The following is a 20,169-nucleotide window of genomic DNA, read 5'->3' as shown; positions in this document are numbered from 1 at the left end:
TGCCTGGAAATCTGCCAGACAAGCTCCCGCTTCCAATTAAGGCATCATTCACTGCTCAACTGGTGTACAGGTTTTGCCATTGCTTAACACATTTGCTAGATAGCCCTGCCTGGGACACGCCCACAGCACCCAACTGGCCAAAAATGAATTGACTAACGTCACTTGAACAATAAAAGAATACTCTGGAATGAATTATTTGCTGGCTTTTAGCAACAACTTATCTTAGCACTGGAAGCAGACCACATCACACTTCCAAACAAGGGATCTGAACCTGAGAAAACGCAAACCTGGTGTGTAGGAAGCAGAGCTGCAGCCTTCAGAAGGTTCTGTTTCAGCACAGTTCACTCACAGCTCATTAGGAAGGGCTCTTTTACAAGGAAAGGTGTATCAGATGAGAACACCTGACCCACTTTCTGCAATAAATGTCTCTCCAGCTTGTAAAACTAAAATAGGGGAATGTTACTGAAATGAAAGCTTCCCACAAACCGTAACAAGGCTGAATCATAACTACAGGAAATAATTATGTTTTCACTGTTTCCAATTTATAGATGCAAGGCATCATACTGTACGTGTTTAGTGCCAAAAGAATTGTCATCGTTTTGACCTTTGAAGGCTGATAGCAACTCACATGATAATACTCTGTAACTGCGCTTTGTGGAAATTGCTGCAGTAACTACTAGAAATAGGCAAAGCTTCTGGAGGAGGTTTACAACCACATAAATTATGATGAGCCGTCACAAAACTAGCTTGAATTAGCAAACTTTTCCCTCTGTAATTTAAACCCAATGATTCTTTTAAGGATGAGTCAATGTAAAAAAAAAAACCAAAAAAACCCACCTATTTTTTTACTCTCAAGGGAAGCCTGGGCTACATTTTACAATATCCGCTCAGAGGTAGAATGGCCAAACAGAACTTCAAGGGTCTTTCGAGGGCTAAGGGATGAACAAGAGATTCTTCTGGGGGTTTCATATTCAGAGATAGAGCAGACAACATTAAACACTCGTTGTCTCAGGTGTTCTCCAATAACACGGCTATGATCTTCCACTTATTGAAGCACTGCAATCCCTGCAGAGAGGCAAACATTGAACTTTAGTGCTGCTGCATTTGAGATGTTCACATGTATGTGAAATAGTGGGACAGACTGTGGGCTCCTGCTTAGGCATGGCCTACTCCCACCAGGACAATGCCAGGAGGCCCAGAAGTAGCATCCTAGTAGAGAGGAGTGGTTGGTAGATCTGAGAAGAAGGCAGGGCCACACCATAGCACAAGCATTCCAGACTCTGTGGGGAAATCCATGGGCCAGCCCCTCCATAGGTCCCTGGACAGAATGGCTCCCTCCGAAGCCATTTATTTCCTCCCTGCGCACACCAGGCACTCTCTGAGAGGACAGTCTCTGAGATTTCATGCTGATAAAGGCAACAGTAATACCTAAGAGGTTCCCAAGGCATGGTGTCACAGACAGCCAAGCAGCCCATCACATCCCTTCTTCTGCAGGGGTTTCTGCAGGTTGATGGGCAGGAAGGATACCATGTTGGCTCTCCTCCCATTTCATCCACAGCTGCCAAGTTCCAGAGCAGGAGGCAGCACAGGATGATTTTCTTGGTGCTGGGGGGAGATATGGCTTTGGTTACTCCCAATGCTCCCAACATACACCATCTTGTTTTCTCTCCTCCTTTCGTTACCTGCGTCACTTCCTCCCTCCAACCCACCTCCTTCCAGAGCCCGCCCCTAAAACAGGCTCTGCTGCTCGTGTGCTCTTTACTCACTGCCTCTTTCCCGCCAAAGCAGAGCTGAGCACTAGTCAGAGGAGCACTAGCATGTGCCAAGCAGAGATAGGAGCTGATCAATGCATATGTGCCTAGATCTGGCCACATAGTTCAGCCAGACCTGAAATGCAATTGAGAGAGGGGAGGGAAGTGGCAGTTTCCACAGCTCTCCCTCTATCCATCTTAGTTACTTCTTTGGCCACCCAGCACTGTAGAATCTGAGCACCTCACAAGTGTTTTGTCTCATAACACGCCTGTGAGGGAAAGAAGTGCTATTATCCCCATTTCACAGATGGGGAACTGAGGCAGAGAGACTGCAGTCATGTAGGAAGTCTCCAGCAGAGCCAGGAACTGAACCCAGGATCTCCCAAGTCTCAGGCTAGTGCCCTAACCAAGGACAATCCTTCCACTGCTGGCAGCAAAGAAATGAAGCATTGTGCTGAAGAACTGTCCCTAATCCTCCTCCTCCCTGTTCATCCCAGTGCTCTTTTCTGTTTTCTGATGGCTTGTCTGCTTTCTGTATGCAACCCCACCTTCCTACATCTTCCTCCTTACCCTCAATCCTTTTCCCCTTTGCCTCTTTCTCTCACTATTGTTCTTTCTTCTCAGAACCTCTCCTGTAAGGATCTTGCAGTACCAGGTCTTCAACCCCAACCCATGGACTTTAAAATGAAAGTCACCCGATTTGGTAAGTTTCACATTCCTGGCCACAAACCTTAGGCTCATTACCCAGCATGTTCAATTATGTGAAACTGACCAAACCCATTCAGTTACTCTAAGACATCAGCTGCAGATCTAGTGTAACAGGGACTTTGTTGGAGGAAATCACAAAAGGGGAAATTGGAACACATAAGGGGAGAGCGTAAATTGCCAGGAGATAATGGGAGGCTTGAGGGAAAGGTCCCTCATGAAGGATAAGATACCACTGCTTCAGGCAAGAGACTTGACAGATATGTCTGCTCTCTTCAATCTGTGCAGTAGAGGAGATGCAATGACGTAATCAAAGTAAAATGAGCTATAATAAATTAAATTCCCAATGCACTTTCCGCCTCCAGAAACAACAAAAACAAAATATAAATTTATACAGCACAAATTTCACTCAAGAGTCACAGGTGCCTTACAATAAAAGCAGCACTGTTTATTATAGTTTATCTTTTTAAAAGTTCAGATGCAGCAAACAAAACTGTTTTTAACTTAGCATTAAACACCAAGATGGACTGAGTAAGGCAAAGAGATAGCCAAGGTATGTTGTATGAGCATGGAGTGTAGTTGCTAAAAGCACTCTCTCCTGAAAGAGGAAAGGTGATCTCTCTCAGAAAGACTAAACAACCTGCCAGACGTGACTGCAATGAACAGCCAGGTGACCAAAGATCTGTCAAATGTACAGCCAACCACATTCACTTTGTTTTTCCATAGGGAAATCTGTGCTGTCATCTGCACAGCTTTAATGCTTCATTAGTTTTTAAATGAATGCCTTTTGGGAATGCTGGCCACTCATATAATCTCTCCAGATACACTTTCCTCCTCCAGATAACTTCACCATTGAAAATAGCAAACTTTAGGCTTGCACAAGTCACTGCTTGTTGATAATACAGCAAATAATGTATTTCATAGCTGAAGATTGCATGCGTAGGCAATTGGGATTGTGAGGAATTACTATCTCTGTTTCCAATGCTAAGCTTAAGACATTTATTTGGCAGTTAGAAAAATGTTGCCAATACCAAACTACTGGTATTAGCAAACATTTACAGGATTAGCACTATAGTTTAGCATCTCTCAAAGGAAAACGTTCTTTTCTGGCTTAGTACAGTTTCTCCTGCATGCTTTCTTCCTTGTATAGCTCCTTTTTGGTTTTCATGCAGTCAAATTGTCAATAATGTTGTCAAGGTATTTTTACCACTTTGAATTTTAGCATCCAAAAAGTGGGGACCTGCATGTACCCTTCTAAGCTTAATTCCTAGCTTAGATCTGATAGCGCTACCACCAGCCAAAATATAGTGTTTGGCACACTTTCTGTTCCCCCAAAACCTTCCCTGGGGAACCCAAGACCCAAACCCCTTGGGTCTTAAAACAAGGAGAAATAAACCATTCCCCCTCCTTTCCCCCTCCCTGGGTTACTCTGAGAGACTACACTGATCCAAACTCCTTGTATATTAAAACAGAGAGGAATTAACCTTTCCCCCCCCCTTTCCCCCCACTAATCCCTGGTGAGTTCAGACCCAAGACCCAAACCCCTTGGGTCTTAAACAAGGAAAAAAATCAATCAGGTTCTTAAAAAAGAAAGCTTCTAATTAAAGAAAGAAAAAGTAAAAATTATCTCTGTAAAGTCAGGATGGAAAATGTTTACAGGGTATTCAAATTCATATAGCCTAAAGGGACTCCCTCCCCCCTAGCCTGAAATTCAAAGTTACAGCAAACAGAGGTAAAATCCTTCCAGCAAAATACACATTCACAAGTTAAGAAAACAAACATAAGACTAATCCGCCTTTTCTAGCTAGTACTTACTATTTTGAAACATAAGAGACTGTTTCAGAAAGACTGGGGAGACCTGGGGTGCAGGTCTGGTCCCTCTTAGCCCCAAGAGCGAACAATGAACAAAACAAACAGCACAAACAAAGACTTCTCTCCACCAAGATTTGAAAGTATCTTGTCCCCCGCATTGGTCCTCTGGTCAGGTGTCAGACAGGTTCACTAAACTTCTTAACCCTTTACAGGTAAAAGAGACATTAACCCTTAACCATCTTTTATGACAGACGTACACACTCAAATACACACGCACAATCCAGCAGGCCTAATTAGTGTACGTATATAGCATGACTGCAACGCACAAGCCTGATATTTGCAAGCAGCCATGGCTAGTTAGCCATCTAACTAGCCATGCAAGCAATAAAGCAACCCATTTGTTTTAGATTTAAGTTTACATTGCACTCACAATTATGATATGTGAATGCACAAATTAGGCCCACATAATTGGGCATGTAGATTTATATGGGCCCATCTTTTACAATCAGATCCTCAAACATTCACTATTAAATCTGCAAAAAGACCCAAATTTCTACAGATTTAATCTTAAAATATAGATAAAAAAATTAGGTTCTGCTCCCTGTATCTCCCTTTTATGGGCAAAATCCTGCTCACCTTACTCACATGAGTAGCTACAGCAATGCCAATGAGATGAGACACTTGAAAAAAGCAGGTAGGATTTTGCCCCCTCGCTGTTCATTCTCTGTACATGCAGATTTGCAGGCTCTGTCCCATTTCACCCTAATCCCCACAATCCCAGTCACCAATCCCATTGGATAGTTCATAGAATCATAGAATATCAGGGATGGAAGGGACCTCAGGAGGTCATCTAGTCCAACCCCCTGCTCAAAGCAGGACCAATCCCCAACTAAATCATTCCAGCCAGGGCTTTGTCAAGCCTGACCTTAAAAACCTCTAAGGAAGGAGATTCCACCATCTCCCTAGGTAACCCATTCCAGTGCTTCACCACCCTCCTAGTGAAAAAGTTTTTCCTAATATCCAACCTAAACCTCCCACACTGCAAGTTGAGACCATTACTCCTTGTTCTGTCATCTGCTACCACTGAGAACAGTCTAGATCCATCCTCTTTAGAACGCCCTTTCAGGTAGCTGAAAGCAGCTATCAAATCCCCCCTCATTCTTCTCTTCTGAAGACTAAATAATCCCTGTTCCCTCAGCCTCTCCTCATAAGTCATGTGCTCCAGCCCCTTAATCATTTTTGTTGCCCTCCACTGGACTCTTTCCAATTTTTCTACATCTTTCTTGTAGTGTGGGGCCCAAAATTGGACACAGTACTCCAGATGAGGCCTCACCAATGCCGAATAGAGGGGAATGATCACGTCCCTCGATCTGCTGGCACTGCCCCTACTTATACAGCCCAAAGTTCTGCAATGATAGGGATGTGCCCAGCCTGTGTGTCACTTTGATAACACTTAGGATCACTATCGATATCAGCCTCTGGGATGGGCAAAGACTTTTGTTAATATCAAACCTTTAGTTCCAGCATGTGTCTTTCATATCTCTACCACAGGTTTCAGAGAAGAATGTAAAAACAATGTGCCTAGTTGCAGGAAATGCAAAGATGACGACAAGCCCCATTTCCTCCGCTCCTGTCCTGCCCCAGGTCATTTAATGATGTTGTTCAATTACCTGTGAAAGTCACTTCCTCTGCACAGCATTAGAGCTCTCCAAAAAAAGCAAGGAAAATAAGATTATTGAAATATTTAAGATGCTGTAAAATCATTCTACTGTCCCAGTACTCAGACTTCTGCACATAGTATCAAATACCATCGACAAAAAATGTGCAGCTAATCACCACCTGTGTATTTTCTATGTCAGATACACAGTAGTTCAATAATGGTCTAGCTTTGGGGAGTTGATTTTTATAGATTGCAAGGTTAACTGAAACACATTACGCAAAAAAAGCGTTAAAAGCAAATTGTATGACACCACACTGTAGACATGCAGTCAGATTGCTGATTCCCTCAATCTTAAAAACAAACTGAACGTGTTAAAAATAGTAAATAGGTTTAATAAGCTGTGGAGTTTAAAGAAAGTTGCTTTTTACAGTTCAATATTTTGCAAAGATGGACCCAGGTGTTAGCTGAGTTAATTAGCAAAGAGATTATGCAGATCCTAATTTGAAAGGTTTTGTTTCCATCTTTGTTATATAATCACTTAGTGGTTGTACAGAGCTTTGACAATGTAAAGCATTAGTAGAAGTGCCAAGTATTATGATTATTCAACAATAAAATATTTCCCTCTTTCACCCATATTATATTAATATTTATTACATTTTTCAACAATCCCCTGCTATCATTTGCCAGCTACTCAAACAATGCTATATTTTGAAGATGATTTTTCACCAAAAGAATTGTCCAGTGCTCTTGCCTAGACAGCATAAAACAAGAAACAGTCCTTTGTATGATCATTTTAAAGCCATTTTACAGGAGCTGCGAAATAGCAGGAAACTGAGAAGAGGTACAATATAGCTTCTTGCAATGATCTCCTCTACCTCCAGCTTCCATGGTGACAAAAGTTACTGTTCTCCGGAGATAAAAATAGAGCTTACAGTAAAACCAAGCCAATGCGATAAAGGCACAAACACCTTATGCAATCATCACGCTTTTTTGAAAAACAGCTAGGACACCTTGATTGTTTTAATACTATGGGCTAATTTCAGCTGGGCACCATCAGTGTGTGTGTGCAAATTTTAACCAAATTCAATTTAAGACACTTCAAATGTACGCAAAATGATCTTTAAAAATGCAAAGAAATCCTAGCCTCACTATACAACAGTGATCACACTTAACCTTGTCTAATCACAAGCTCTGACAATAAAATTGTTCAATTTTTCAGTTGTGGTTTCAGCTTTATTCCCTGGTTATTTATGTGCAGTGGAAGATGCTAAAATATACTCTGTGTGTCAAGAGTGCTGATGCCAAGCATAGGATGCTGAAAATGCAACTAACAGTACAACGATCCAATGCATATGGTTTAAATATTTCTCTTTTAATACTGTACTAATGCAAAGATCTACATGCAAAATAAAATAAAATGATTCTACTTACAGCCAACCATCATCATGGCCACCGAAAAAATCTTCTCTCCATCTGTGGTTGGAGCTATGTTTCCAAATCCTATTGTTGTAAGGCTTGTCATGGTAAAGTAGAGAGAGGATATATACAACGAGTCTTTGCTGGGGCCTCCTTCCCACTGCCCTGAGCCGCTGGTATTGTACCGATAGGGTGCCCCTATACTCAACGCCAACTGGGAGAGCCAGCTGTCTGTCTTGATTGTATTAGTGACTTCATCTATAACTTCATAGTCCCCAATGCTGTACCATATACAGGCTAGCCAGTGGGCCACTAGTCCAAAGACACAGACCAACAGCACTAGTACTGCAGCACCATATTCCAGATAATGGTCCAATTTCCTCGCAACACGACCAAGGCGTAGAAGTCGCACCACTTTTAAGGAACTGAAAAGGCTGCTGATCCCCTAGAAAAGAATAAGTTCCATTACACCATCAGAAATACGCTATTGAGTAAAACAGCATGTAACACAGCCACTCCCACATTTGCCCTGAGTAACCCTTCCGTAAATATTTTTCTTTAATGTTCTAGAAAATATAAGACTGTAAACTCACAAAAGCCTCAGTCAGCTAGGTCAAGTTCAGTGCTTACTAGACAAGCCAATGAGCTAGGTCACATCAGGTCTCTTATGAGTACTGAAATAGCATTAGGTAGTCCAAGAGCAAATAAGAAACACCAAGTGTGTTTAATATAAGTGGCTAAGGGCCCACTCCTCTACCATTTTAAAGTCAATGGGAGCTTTAGCATAGATTTCAGTGGGAACAGGTCCAAATTTAAGTACACAATTGAGAAGGAGGCTTCTCTACGTTTATTGAAGAATTGACCCCTTGCAGGACAGTAAATAGGAACAGGACAGTAAATATCCTGTAGCAATGCCATATGCTTCAGAGGAAGGTGCAAGAAAACTTGTAAAGGACAGCCACAGAATAACTTGCACACAGGGGAAACTTCTACTATACCACCCATCAGTGACTGGCTGGCCAACATCCTGAAACAAGAGGGATTACATCCCTTATTATCTGTAGTCGCTTCCAATGTAACGTGGATGTCCTCATTATCCATATAGACAGCTCACTAATTCTGAGGGCAGGATACTTACCTAATCACTGACAGCCAATTGCTCTGTTTAGTGGGTATCATATACACCAAGAGCCACTAGCCAGAAATGTACACAAAAGAGAATTTACTTGCTGGTCAACAGACAGGTGTTTCTGTAGAGTAATTTTTTATTTTATTTTATTTTATTTTTTTACTCAAGGAAAGCACAAATAAATGGAAGCACAAATACTTAGGAAATTGAAGCACAGAAAAATGGTTAAAAAGTAATGGAAACATTTGGGAAGGCGCAGAAATGGTGTATATCCCCCTGAACGCAAGTATGATTCACAATGGTTTTAATGGAAGTTATACATGCAGAATTGAGGAAAAATAAAGTTCTCAATTTATTGTAATCCCATAATAGAACTAACTTTTGCATTAAATTAATTAGTGATTCAAAATAGAAGCTGTACAAAGGAAGATTTCTAATATAAAATACTGAGAAGTCACAGACATTTAATTTAAAATAGAAATTAAGACACAGAATGCAATGAGGCAAACAGTCTAAGTTTCTGTGCCGAGATTAAATTGCACTTTTCTACGCATCATTATTGAATTAGTCTAGTCAAAACATTAGCTAATTATATTATCAAACTGTAAAATACTGGAATTCCTGTAGTTAATATTAGCATCAAAAAAACACCTTATTCTCCTTATGCATCTGTGTCTCCTATCACAGACTGTATTTGAAGGGTAACCTACGACTGATATTTCTAGATTCAACACATTAGACAACGGCCTTATTTTTTAAATCCAGTATGTTTTCCAAATTCAGTCATTTTGTTTCAGACCCCCAAATCCTTAAATTGAAGATCTGCGACTGCATTGCGGTGCACACAGTGACTGATACTAAGAAAGGAAGTGGAATTTTCTAATTTTGATTACTATATTCTGCATTTAAATTCTCTCACTTTTACACAAGGTATTCTTACTCTGATTTCCAACTGAGCAGATGCCTGTTCATTTTCTCTAATACATGGTCATTGGTAGAGCCCTGAAAATCTGAGGATATCTACTTTATATCCACAGACCATGTTTGTGCATCTAATGTGAATACAAACTTTGTATCCACACAGGGCTCTAGTCCCATTGGGCCGTGGCCCATTGTGACCCTCATGTAAAAAACCACTGAAGTAAATGGAAAAGATTCCCACTGACTTCACTGAGTCTACTACAGTCTAAGAGACCCACAAAGCAAAAGCCCCAATACACATATTTTTTTAAAAAGGAGAGTATACTACATTGCACCAAATTCATCCGTGGCATCACTCCACCAAAGTCAGCACTTTACAAATTATAGGCCTGATCCTGAAAAGTTCTAAAAACCTTCTGCGACATCAACGGGGAAAAAAGAAGAGAATGGGAGAAAGTCCCTGCAGGATAGGGCCCTGCAGTGGGGACACCATTTCCCTGGCTCCCTTGCGTGGCCAGAGGTGTTTCCATGGCACCCTGTCTGCCCCCTCTCTTTGGGGCCCCTTAGAAGTGCCATATAGTCTCTCAGGGGAGGGTTGATGGTAACCCTGAGAAAATGGGTCAGTAGCCCAAAGTAATTCAAGATAGTCCTCAGTATCCCAAACACAAAGTCTGTCATAGCAACCCCATCTCCAAAGCTCCTGCTAACACTGAGCCTTTATTCTGCCCAGCAGAAGCCGAGCCTGCCAGCTCTGCCTTCCTTCAGCGCACACAATGTTCCGAGAGGGAAAGCAGCATGTACATCCCTCGCCTTCTGACGGTTCCTCCTGATTGGTCGGGAGAAGAGCCCTGCCCCAGCCTACAGTATAGGGCTCCTGATCCCAGGACCTTAAACTAACAGTCTTCTCATCCCACTGCTAACTGCTGGAAACACTTCCTCTCTTCCTCTTTCAGCCAGTTTCCGAGACTGGGCTCACATCAATATCCCTGGGATGGGGGTCTTCTGCCCACACCTCCACCCTGCTTAGGCTTAAAGGGTCAGTAAGCCCCATTACAGGGCCCAATACTTCTGTCAAGTAGGTATGTATTATTCCCCTTTTACATATGGAGAGACTGAACCAGAGATTCAGTCCACTGTCAGGCTTGGATTAAAACTCAGGAGTTTCTTTTTATTATTATTTATTATCAGTATTACTGTAGTTTCTAGGAGCACTAATCATTAACCTGAATCCCACTGTGCAAGATGCTGCACAAACAAAAGGACAGTCCCTGCCCCAAAGACCTCCTTGGGTGTGGTGTTCTATCCCATCAAGTGGCACCGAGACCACTTAGAGAGAAAGTTGAATGAGTCTGTTCTACAGCCTTAGCTTTAGCTTTTAGCTCATACGTTAGAGGCTCATGCACTACGCTCCAGAGGTCCCCAGTTCAGTCCTGCCCACCGACAACCAGAATCTGTTGGCGTTACACTTACAGTCTGACTCATCCTCCTATGCTCACAGTCAATATTTTCTCTTTCTAAGTTGTAAAAAGGTAGGTTGTACCAGTACCATTAACCTCAAAAATAACATTTAACTCCAAGTCTCAGAGAAAATCTGTGTTGGAAATTATACCCTCTCCCAAACATACATAATGATTATCTTTTATTTTGCATCACTGACCCAGAAGCTATTTATCATACCATAAAACAAAGGGGAACACTAATTGTAACTGCTATTGATATATGCCTTACCTGAAATAGTATTACTATGAAACTTGTTCAAACAGCCTGCTAGTCTCCAAGCCAATTTAATTGGATCAATTGTTTTAAAGCCAGTAAAAAGAGATTTACAGTCTGTTTAAACTAAGAAGAAGGTCAGCATTTTTAAAAAAATCTTTTCCACAAAGCACTGTACCAAGGCCCCAGTTCAGCGAAGCACTTAAGCACATACTTGACTTCAAGCAAATGAGTTTTCCTGTTGAAATCAGTGGGACGACTCAGGTGTTTAAGTACGAGGCTGGGCCTGAACGGGTACCTTTGGTGCTTCCTCCGACACAAAATATCTCCCACAGATAATGGTGTAACTGATAGATTGTTCACACAGGGCTTTGGCAAAGATTCAGTAGAGGTGGAATTAATTAGGACAACTGGATTTTAGTGTCAAATTCATGCCGGAAAGAACATAGGTTAACACAGGCTGTTGTGTTTTTAATCCAACAGCTTGCAATTTGTCTGTGTGTTCATTCTCCCTTCAGGCGGCAGGCTGTATTTATATATTATATTATGAGAACTTATGGATCATGTTAAAAAAATCTATTTTGGAAACCCAAAACTATTTTAAAAGGGGTGTGCTAGTTTGGCCCCAGCACCCTCAAGAACTGTGGGAGCGGAAAGGGGATTTAGAGCAACCTGAGTGGTGCAGCTATGGATCTAGTCCAATTTTCTCATAATATCCTTCAGATGTTGTAAAATACATCCTTGACACTGAAGATCCAGCCTCCTAGGAGAATAATTTGTCATTACATTAACATATCTGGGCAGAAAGTCAATTGAGTCAAATGCTTGCAATATCTCAGACTACATGTTCTCTACTTGAGGACATCAGATTGTATTATGAGCATGAACACAATTCAAAACCACATCTCATGAAATGAAAGGGTTGTGGACAGGGTTTTAAATTATGGCACAATGAGACCAGGCCATTTTCTCATCTCACAGTTTGTTTGGTCTTCAGAATTTTCCTAATTGAAAAACTGTTTACGCAGAAAAGCCATTTCATTTGTACAGATTTGGAAGTATTAAATCCAAAAATAATATTTAAAATCCATTTATGATTTTCTTGTTTTAAAAAGTTCAGGGAATGATCTAAAGTCCATTGAAGTCAATGGAAAAACTCCCCTTGATGTCAGTCGCCACAGAATCAGAAAATAAAAGAAAATAAAAATTATCAAATGGTACTTATTGTGACAAAGCCAGACATTTACAGGGGGGATAAAAGCAAACTATGATAAAGTTTAATAGTCTCTGTACTGCATATGCTGTTCTCGACTGCACGGAGATTTGTTACTCCAGTTCATCTAAACTCACATTTTAAAAAAGATACAGTGACTATAAATGGGAAAATCCTGCCACTATTCTCATTTGAAATTACTGTGATGTTCTCCCTCTCCTGAAGTTCAGAATTTGGCCAACTGTTGCTCCATCCACAATTTCATTTCTTTAGTTAATATTGAATCCTCAACTTCCTTGACCCTTTTCTGTGGTTTTAAGTCCTTGTGTGGTATGAAGACTTGGTTGGTTGACAAACTACTTCTGGCAATGGAAAGAGATCACATGTGCCTGCCAATTCTTTCAAATCTATCAAACAAATTTGTTAGTCTCTAAGGTGCCACAAGTACTCCTGTTCTTTTTGGGGATACAGACTAACATGGCTGCTACTCTGAAACCTGCAAAATCTATCTGCAATGTTGGTAATGTTGACCACAAGGAATCAGGGACAGTCTTGAAGACCTACACAGGGATAGGTATAGCTGAGTGGCACAGTTCATTTCTTCTGGAGATAATACAGCCAGTAAGATTGGGTATTTGCTCTTCTGATCCATGAGCTCTTGTAATGAGTACAACAAGTTTCTCATCTAGCATCCTTCCTATTAAATAGGCACATGAAGGCACTGGGGATATAGTGGGGCTGGCTGTGATATCTTCTGCATATTCAGATGGTAGCAGTTTTCCTTCTGTACTTAGCTAGAAGAGCATTTTCAGTGAAGAGTCCTTTACTCACCATTGGTTAAACAAAGCCTACATTTGTTGACTTTGATATATTGCGAAGTCTGTTTTCTCAAACTTTCTTGAAATGGCACATTGAACAAGGAGACTTAGTTTAGAGTGTTGACTGACTGAGTATTTATCTTGCTGAATTATAGACTGGACTGGTATTAATTTTGCATGACACTATTATTAAGGTTGTCCGACACTTCCTATTATAACTGATTTCAGTTGCTTATAACGTTGCCAAACTTTAACCAGCTAGGCTAAAATTTTCCATTGGTGGTGTCTATCTCATTCTGAGAATGAGGTTAGAGGAAAATACATTGTTTTGCCCATGTTAAAAAAATTTTGGTAATTTTTTCTTTTAAAAGCTCTTGTGCTCCTGTGCTTTGGAGAAGGATTTGACATTTGGCAGGGGAGGACTTCTGTGTCAGATGTGCCTTTTCTTTTCCCAGTGAAAATCCACCTAAATTTGGTGAAGTTTAAGACATTGAGAAATCGTAGCTTGCACATGCTCAGCAAAGTCTTCTTAGATTTTAGCAGCTAGATTCCCCAAAGATTCAATGCACACTGGGCATGCTCCAGCCAGGAGCTGAACATGACTTTCCTCTGCAGCTGTAGCTCTGGGCTGCAACAGGATGTGCTGGGTCAGGATGCCTGAAATGGAGGCTCCCAGTGCTCTCAGTTCAGATGCTTCCCCGGATGGGTCCAGGCAGCATAGAACAGCAAGGAATATACCTGATTTAAACACAGAGGAGTCAAGGACCAGACCTGCAGAGGACGTGGGGGGACCAGACCAGGACAAGAAACCTAAGGGGTGGGGAATAGGACTGGAGGGTTGCACAGTTGGGATGAAGAGGGAAACTGGGCCTGAGAGTTGGGGTGGGGAAGGAGACTGGGGCTGGGTGCCAAGGATGGAAATGGGAGGGTGGGGGACTGGAAGACAGTAGGTGGGAGGAAACTGAGATTGGATGAAGAAAGGGAGATGACTCAGACTGCATGGGCAAAGAGACTGGGAGTCGGAGTGAAGGGGAACACTGATATTGGACGAGGATCCTGGGGAATGAGATTGGGACTGAGAGCCAGAAGGGCAAGGAACATGGGCAGGGATGGTGGGAGAAGTGGAGCTGAGGAAGGGGAGATTGACAAATCAGATGAAGACGTGTGGGGAACTGGAACTGGCTGATGAAGGAAACTGAGAACAAGGACCTGGGGGTGGAAGTTGGAATGGCTGGGCACGGAGACTGGGACTGAGGCAGGGAGCCCAGAGGGGTGACACTAGGCCTTGCTAGGCAAGAAGACTGGGACCAGGATGAGAAGCCTGAGAAACGGAGACTGTGATCGACTAGGGGAGAGGATTGGGACTCATGTCCCATTCACTATACACGCAGCTTCTGCAACAAACGAAGCCAAGTGTCCTATAGATAAGTCTCTTTCACCACATAATCCTGATTTATCCCCAGAACAGGTCCATTCTGTGTCTAAATGAGGTAGGGGTCCTGTGGAAAAAATAGTATGTAATCATGTGGTTAAAAACTATTATAATTCATATGCAAAATGAACTGATTTGAAGCACGGGGAACCTTAATTCTGGCATCTCCGAACTTTTGAGTACTTGATTTTGCAACCTTAACAATGTTCCCTGAACACAGTTCTTTGTGTTTATAATATATAATGTGCGTACACACATGCACACCACACAGAGAGAGAGCTATGCACAGGAAATAAGCACCCAGGACAGGGCTTTCAGAAGCATTCAATGTCAGCCAAACTCTGCTCCCATTCACTTTACTAGGAGCAGATTTTGGCCAAAACTGAGGACTGTTAAAAATCCCATTCTTAGAGTCTTAGGGATAGCAATATTTTTATAAAATTGATATAAAAAACATAATACTCTGCAATTATATTTTTTATTCACAGTCATGAAGTATCACAAAACAACCCCCTTTAAGCAACTATGTAAATTTGTTTGATTTTAAAATGTCATCAGCCCAGTTCTGCTACCATTTTTACAAGTTTTAGTGTGACTTAAGTCAATGGAATCTGAACAGGGCACATCTTATTCTGAAAAGAAAATCTTTTATAGAATAACATCTCTTGGTTACCTTACAATGATAACCTAGCATATCTTTCCTAAGGTTTGGAAATCTCTTTCAAGCACAGCATTGTAAAATCTAGGCACAGCCTTCCTTTAGCTAACGCTAACAGTATGTTGGACCCTTATGTGCACTGAATTGGTAAATTGCTCTTGTCATAACATTTCTTCCCAGATCTGGACCTTAGCGTCCAAAATATGGGTGTTAGCATGAAAACCTCCAAGCTTAGTTACCAGCTTGGACTTGGTAATTGCTGCCACCAGCCAGGAATTATACAGTGCCTAGCTCACTGTGGTCTCCCCAAAACCTTCCCAGGGGACCCCAAGACCCAGATTCCTTGAGTCTCATCACAAAGGGAAATAACCCACTTCCCCTCTCCCTCTTCCCCTCCAGGTGTTCCCTCCCTGGGTTCCTGGAGAGATATACAGATTCAAGCTCCATGAATCTAAACAAAGGGATTCCACCCTCCCTGCTTCAAGTCCTTGAAACACAAGTACCGAGAGATCTAACCTCTCTCCCCCCTCACCCAGAGGGTATGCAAAGTCAGGCTTAGTAAATCTAACACAAAGAGACTTTCCCCCTCCCTTCGTTTCTTAGCCTTAACCAGTGAAAAACACTCAAACAGGTCTTAAAAAGAAAGCTTTATATAGAAAGAAAGAAAAAGGACATAAAATGGTCTCTGTATTAAGGTGACAATATACAGGGTCAATTGCTTAAAGAAAAAAAATGAATAAACAGCCTTATCCAAAAAGAATACAATTTAACACATTCCAGCAACTACACACATGTAAATACAAAAAAAACAATATAAACCTATTGTCTTACTATCCTTGTACTTACAACTTGGAAACAGAAGATTAGAAAGCCTGGAGACAGAAAAATCACTCTCAGAGCCGAGAGGGCACAGACACAAGACAAAGAACAACGAACTCACACCCAAAACTTCCCTCCACCCAGATTTGAAAAAGTCTTGTTTCCTGATTGGTCCTCTGGTCAGGTGTTTCAGGTTACTGTTTGTTAACCCTTGTATAGGTGAAAGAGACATTAACCCTTAGCTATCTGTTTATGACAGCTCTGTAACTTCTTAATATTACAGGATGATTTTTTCCTTCAGATACATTTCAATTTTTAAATATGATTTAGTTTGACCTTGTTATTTATTAAGCTCTGGGCATATATACAAAAAAAGACAAATCATACAAATTAACAACGTCTGACACTTGAACTCCTCCAAACCCACAAATCTGGGACTCCAAGTAAACATTTATTGACTCCTGTCCCAAAAACCTCTGCCCCAGAAAAAAGGTGGGGAGAAAAGAAATGCTTTGCAGTAGATCCAGAAAGTCAATAAATTCAGGCCCTGACAAACCTATAGAGGAGGCAAGCACCAGGGTTCAGAACTTTTCCATAAAATGAGGTCCCAATTAAACAAGGGTCCTGCTAATTCAAATGCCTCAGCTGCTCTTAACTGTCACTATCATGACCAGAGGACCTTGTCTTTGAGATACTGTGACTTCCTCCAACATCAGTGACTTCTGCAGCAGCCAATATGGCTCCCAGGGTCGCCCAAGCAGCAGACCCTAGTGGCCCTGGGGACAGCCACACCAGCTGCTGTTGGAGTGGCATGGCAGCCAGCCACTCGGGCAGCCCCTCAGGCAGCTGCACCAGTCGCTGCCCCGGGGACCACCCAAGCACTGACCGATCCGGCTGGCCCTGGGAACCGCCCGGCAGCAGTCCCAAGGCGACCGGAGGAGCAGCTGACCCCCTGGGGCTTTCACCCGCGCACACAGCAGTGGCCAGAGCGGCAGCAGGACCCCCAAGGCTTCCCCTTCCCCGCAGCTGGTGCCGCAGGCTCCCCTGTTCCTCAACCTACAGCCCACCCCAAGATTCAATCAGGGGTATTTGTACGGTATAAGTCAGGCCTGAAAAACATGCGGCCCACGGGCTACATGCGGCCCACAGAGGCTCACTGTGCAGCCCGAGGAAGGATTCTAAATCCCGCGCACACGGTGCTCTGCGGGCAGCCCAGAGCCCTTTGAATCCCAGCCACATCTGAGATTTAAAGGGCTCAGGGCTCCCCATGGCTGCGGTCAGCCCAGAGCCCTTTGAATCCCAGCCGCATCTGAGATTTAAAGGGCTCAGGGCTCCCCATGGCTGCGGGCAGCCCAGAGCCCTTTGAATCCTGGCTGCGGCTCCAGCGGCCAGGCTGGGGCTGGGATTTAAAGGGCTCGGGCTCCCCTCAGCGGCAGGAACTCTGGGCCCTTTAAATCTCTGCCCTAGCCCTACAAAGCTTCAGGTTCCCCCAGCCGCCGGAGCCCCGGGCCCTTTAATTTGCCCCTGAGGGCTCCCAACCACCTCTTCAGCTGGGAGCCCTTGGTTGATTTAAAATCAAGTATCACATCTCCACCCCCAACCTTCCTTTTTGGCCCACAGCTGTTTTGGGGGGGCGGCACTGGGGAAGGAGGGTTTGTTTCTGCAGGGCTGGGCGGCGCTGGGGTAGGGTGTTTCCACGGAGCCCAGAGGTGCTGGGGGAGGGGTGTTTCCGTGGGGCTGGGAGGGTTTCGGCCCTCAGCTGTTTTCTTTGGACTAATGTGGCCCTCGCCGCTTTACGAGTTGTGCAGGCCTGGTATAAGTCATGGACAGGTTACAGGCTGTGATTTTTTGTTTCTTGCCCATGACCTGTCCATGACTTTTACTAAAAATACCCGTGATTAAATCGTAGCCTTACTCATGATTTTAGCTGTGGAAGTCCCTGATTCAATCCACGATATCGGTAAAAATGGCCTCTGTCAGAGAAGCACAAATAAAATATACTCCCTGCATATTCTGCACTAGCTAAAGTTTCCATCATATTGAAATCAAAGCTGGGGGACAAGACAGAGATGAACATTTTGATCAAAATCAAAGTTTGGCTTCCCCTCACCCTCATGATTTAGTCCTCAGGCCAGCCAAGATTGCCTGGACCTGAAACATGAACATATGCAAATATAAGCTTAAGAATACTGTCCTCTCTAGCTCCCACCAAGCTGTAAATCTTTTGGGGATAATTAACAGATCTCTCCTCCGGTACTGGGAGCCTACTTCATGGCTCCTTGGAAGGATCAAAAATAATAATGCAGCAGAGATTCCAGACTTGACCTACCTGAGTTTGATTTAGAAGTTGTCTAGACCTACTGCACTGTAATGTTAAATTTCATTACTAAGCAATTAGTAAGTAATAAGCAAGAAATAAGCACAGCTCCAGAAGGTACATAGCCGTGCAGTAAAAAACAAGCACTGCATCCTGACATATAAGCTGTTTGAAATTTTACAAGTAAATCACTCTCAACAAATTTTTTCAACTTGAGCTACTTAAATAGAGCTTAGCCTTAAAACCCCTGGTTAACTTCTTAATGCGTCTTTTCTGAAGTTAATGTTCAAACAAATCTTCCAACACATCATATATGCTCACAGGCCCTTTTTAGGTAATCAATTAATGTACTAAAGCCTCATGGATACCAATCTAAGTGCTAGTGCAAAAAAACTAAAAAGTAACTTTTTAAGGACTAGATTTAGGGCTGCACTCATTCTGTATGTCTCCCTAAGGATGTAAGAGCATAACCTCTGCACAGGCTACTAAGACCTTAGATCCAGATGAACAGAGGCTCGTTTACACCACTGAAGTCAAAGGGAGTTTTGTCATTGACTTTGATCAGTGTAGGATTGAGCCTTTACTCCCCTCGCAGAGCAGGTCGGCAGGGAGTGGATGGGGAGGGGCAAGGACTGGGTGAAGTCTTGGCTCCAACCCTCCCACTAATAGCCAGCAAGTGGAATAAAGCTGGCAGCAAACTACCACATCCTCACCCACAGATCAGGGAGAGAGCAGTGAAGGAATACTCAGAGGTGTTTCTCAGGGTACGCCTACACTACAAACCTAATATAGGTCGACTTACAGCCACCGCAGTAATTACAGCCATAGTGCAGGTCCACACTACACTCCTTGGTTCGGTGGTGCATGTCCGCACCAGGAGCGCTTCCACCGACCAAAGAGGGGCAGTGTGGGGAGCTGAGAGCCTGATCTCTTAGCTACACTGGCAGCTCCCTGCCAAGAGCCTGTCTGCCCCAGTGGCTCCCAGAGGGATGTCCCCCCACTACCACCTGGGGCTTCTTGCCTCCCCTCGGGAGTCTCGCCTGCCCAGCTGGGAGCAGGGTCCAAAACTGCCCCAGCTTCTTTCGTCAGCTCCCAGCTAGGCACAAGGTTCAGCCACTCAGCTCTCCAGGGGGAGCTTTCTTGTCACTGTCACAGCTCCTGCCCTTAGCATGTATTTAACAAAAGTAAGGATCATGTCAAATTACAATGACATCTTCTTGAAAACAAGGAATATTTTTCTGTTTAGCCGTTCAGTTGTTTTTTTCCTGTGCCATCTTTGGACTCCATTTTGCGTACAAGAACTTTATGCTCCAAATATTGCAAAGTGTTCTATTCCCTCCACTTCCTTTTGCATGAAGTAGTTTGAATATTACAGATTTGTGCCACTGCAGTCAGTGTTATTTAGGGCTGCATCTGAAAAGATTCCTTCACTTGCCTTGTTTTCTTCCTAAACCCTCTCCTCCTTTTGCCAGAGAGACAAGCAGGCAGGACTCAATGCTTCCCTTGAAAGTATTCCACATGGAATTAGCCCAATTAGACTCTGTGTTAGCTAGTGTATATCTTACTAAAGATATGAATTAAAATGACTTCTGTCCCACATCTGTTTCCCAGTAATGTATGAAGTACATTTAAAAAAGAAAAGAAAAAGCCAGATAAAAAGCATAATTAAAATTCAATATCCTATAGTTTAAACCGTTGGCTAGAAAGCTTGAATAGAATCTGACACTACGCACAAATATATTGGAACAAATTCATTCCTGGTGTAATTCAGAAAACTTCACTGGACTTGCATTAGGAAGGAGTTT

At 42.8% G+C, this 20,169-nt stretch overlaps 1 protein-coding gene across 2 annotated transcripts in view; it reads right to left on the bottom strand.

The window, feature by feature from the left end:
- The window catches only part of KCNH5 (potassium voltage-gated channel subfamily H member 5), a 235,041-nt gene that overhangs the window by 150,898 nt on the left and 63,974 nt on the right, over window positions 1–20,169 (bottom strand). For both annotated transcript variants that reach the window (XM_050952535.1, XM_050952536.1), the window contains exon 7: window positions 7,360–7,789. In XM_050952535.1, coding sequence (XP_050808492.1) covers window positions 7,360–7,789 — 430 coding nt within the window. The remainder of the gene's footprint in view (window positions 1–7,359; window positions 7,790–20,169) is intronic.

The sequence above is a fragment of the Gopherus flavomarginatus genome, chromosome 5 (assembly GCF_025201925.1).
Source record: "Gopherus flavomarginatus isolate rGopFla2 chromosome 5, rGopFla2.mat.asm, whole genome shotgun sequence".
Taxonomy (NCBI): Eukaryota; Metazoa; Chordata; order Testudines; family Testudinidae; genus Gopherus; species Gopherus flavomarginatus.
Note: the sequence above shows the minus strand (reverse complement) of the source record. Positions and strands in the feature narration are given on the sequence as shown.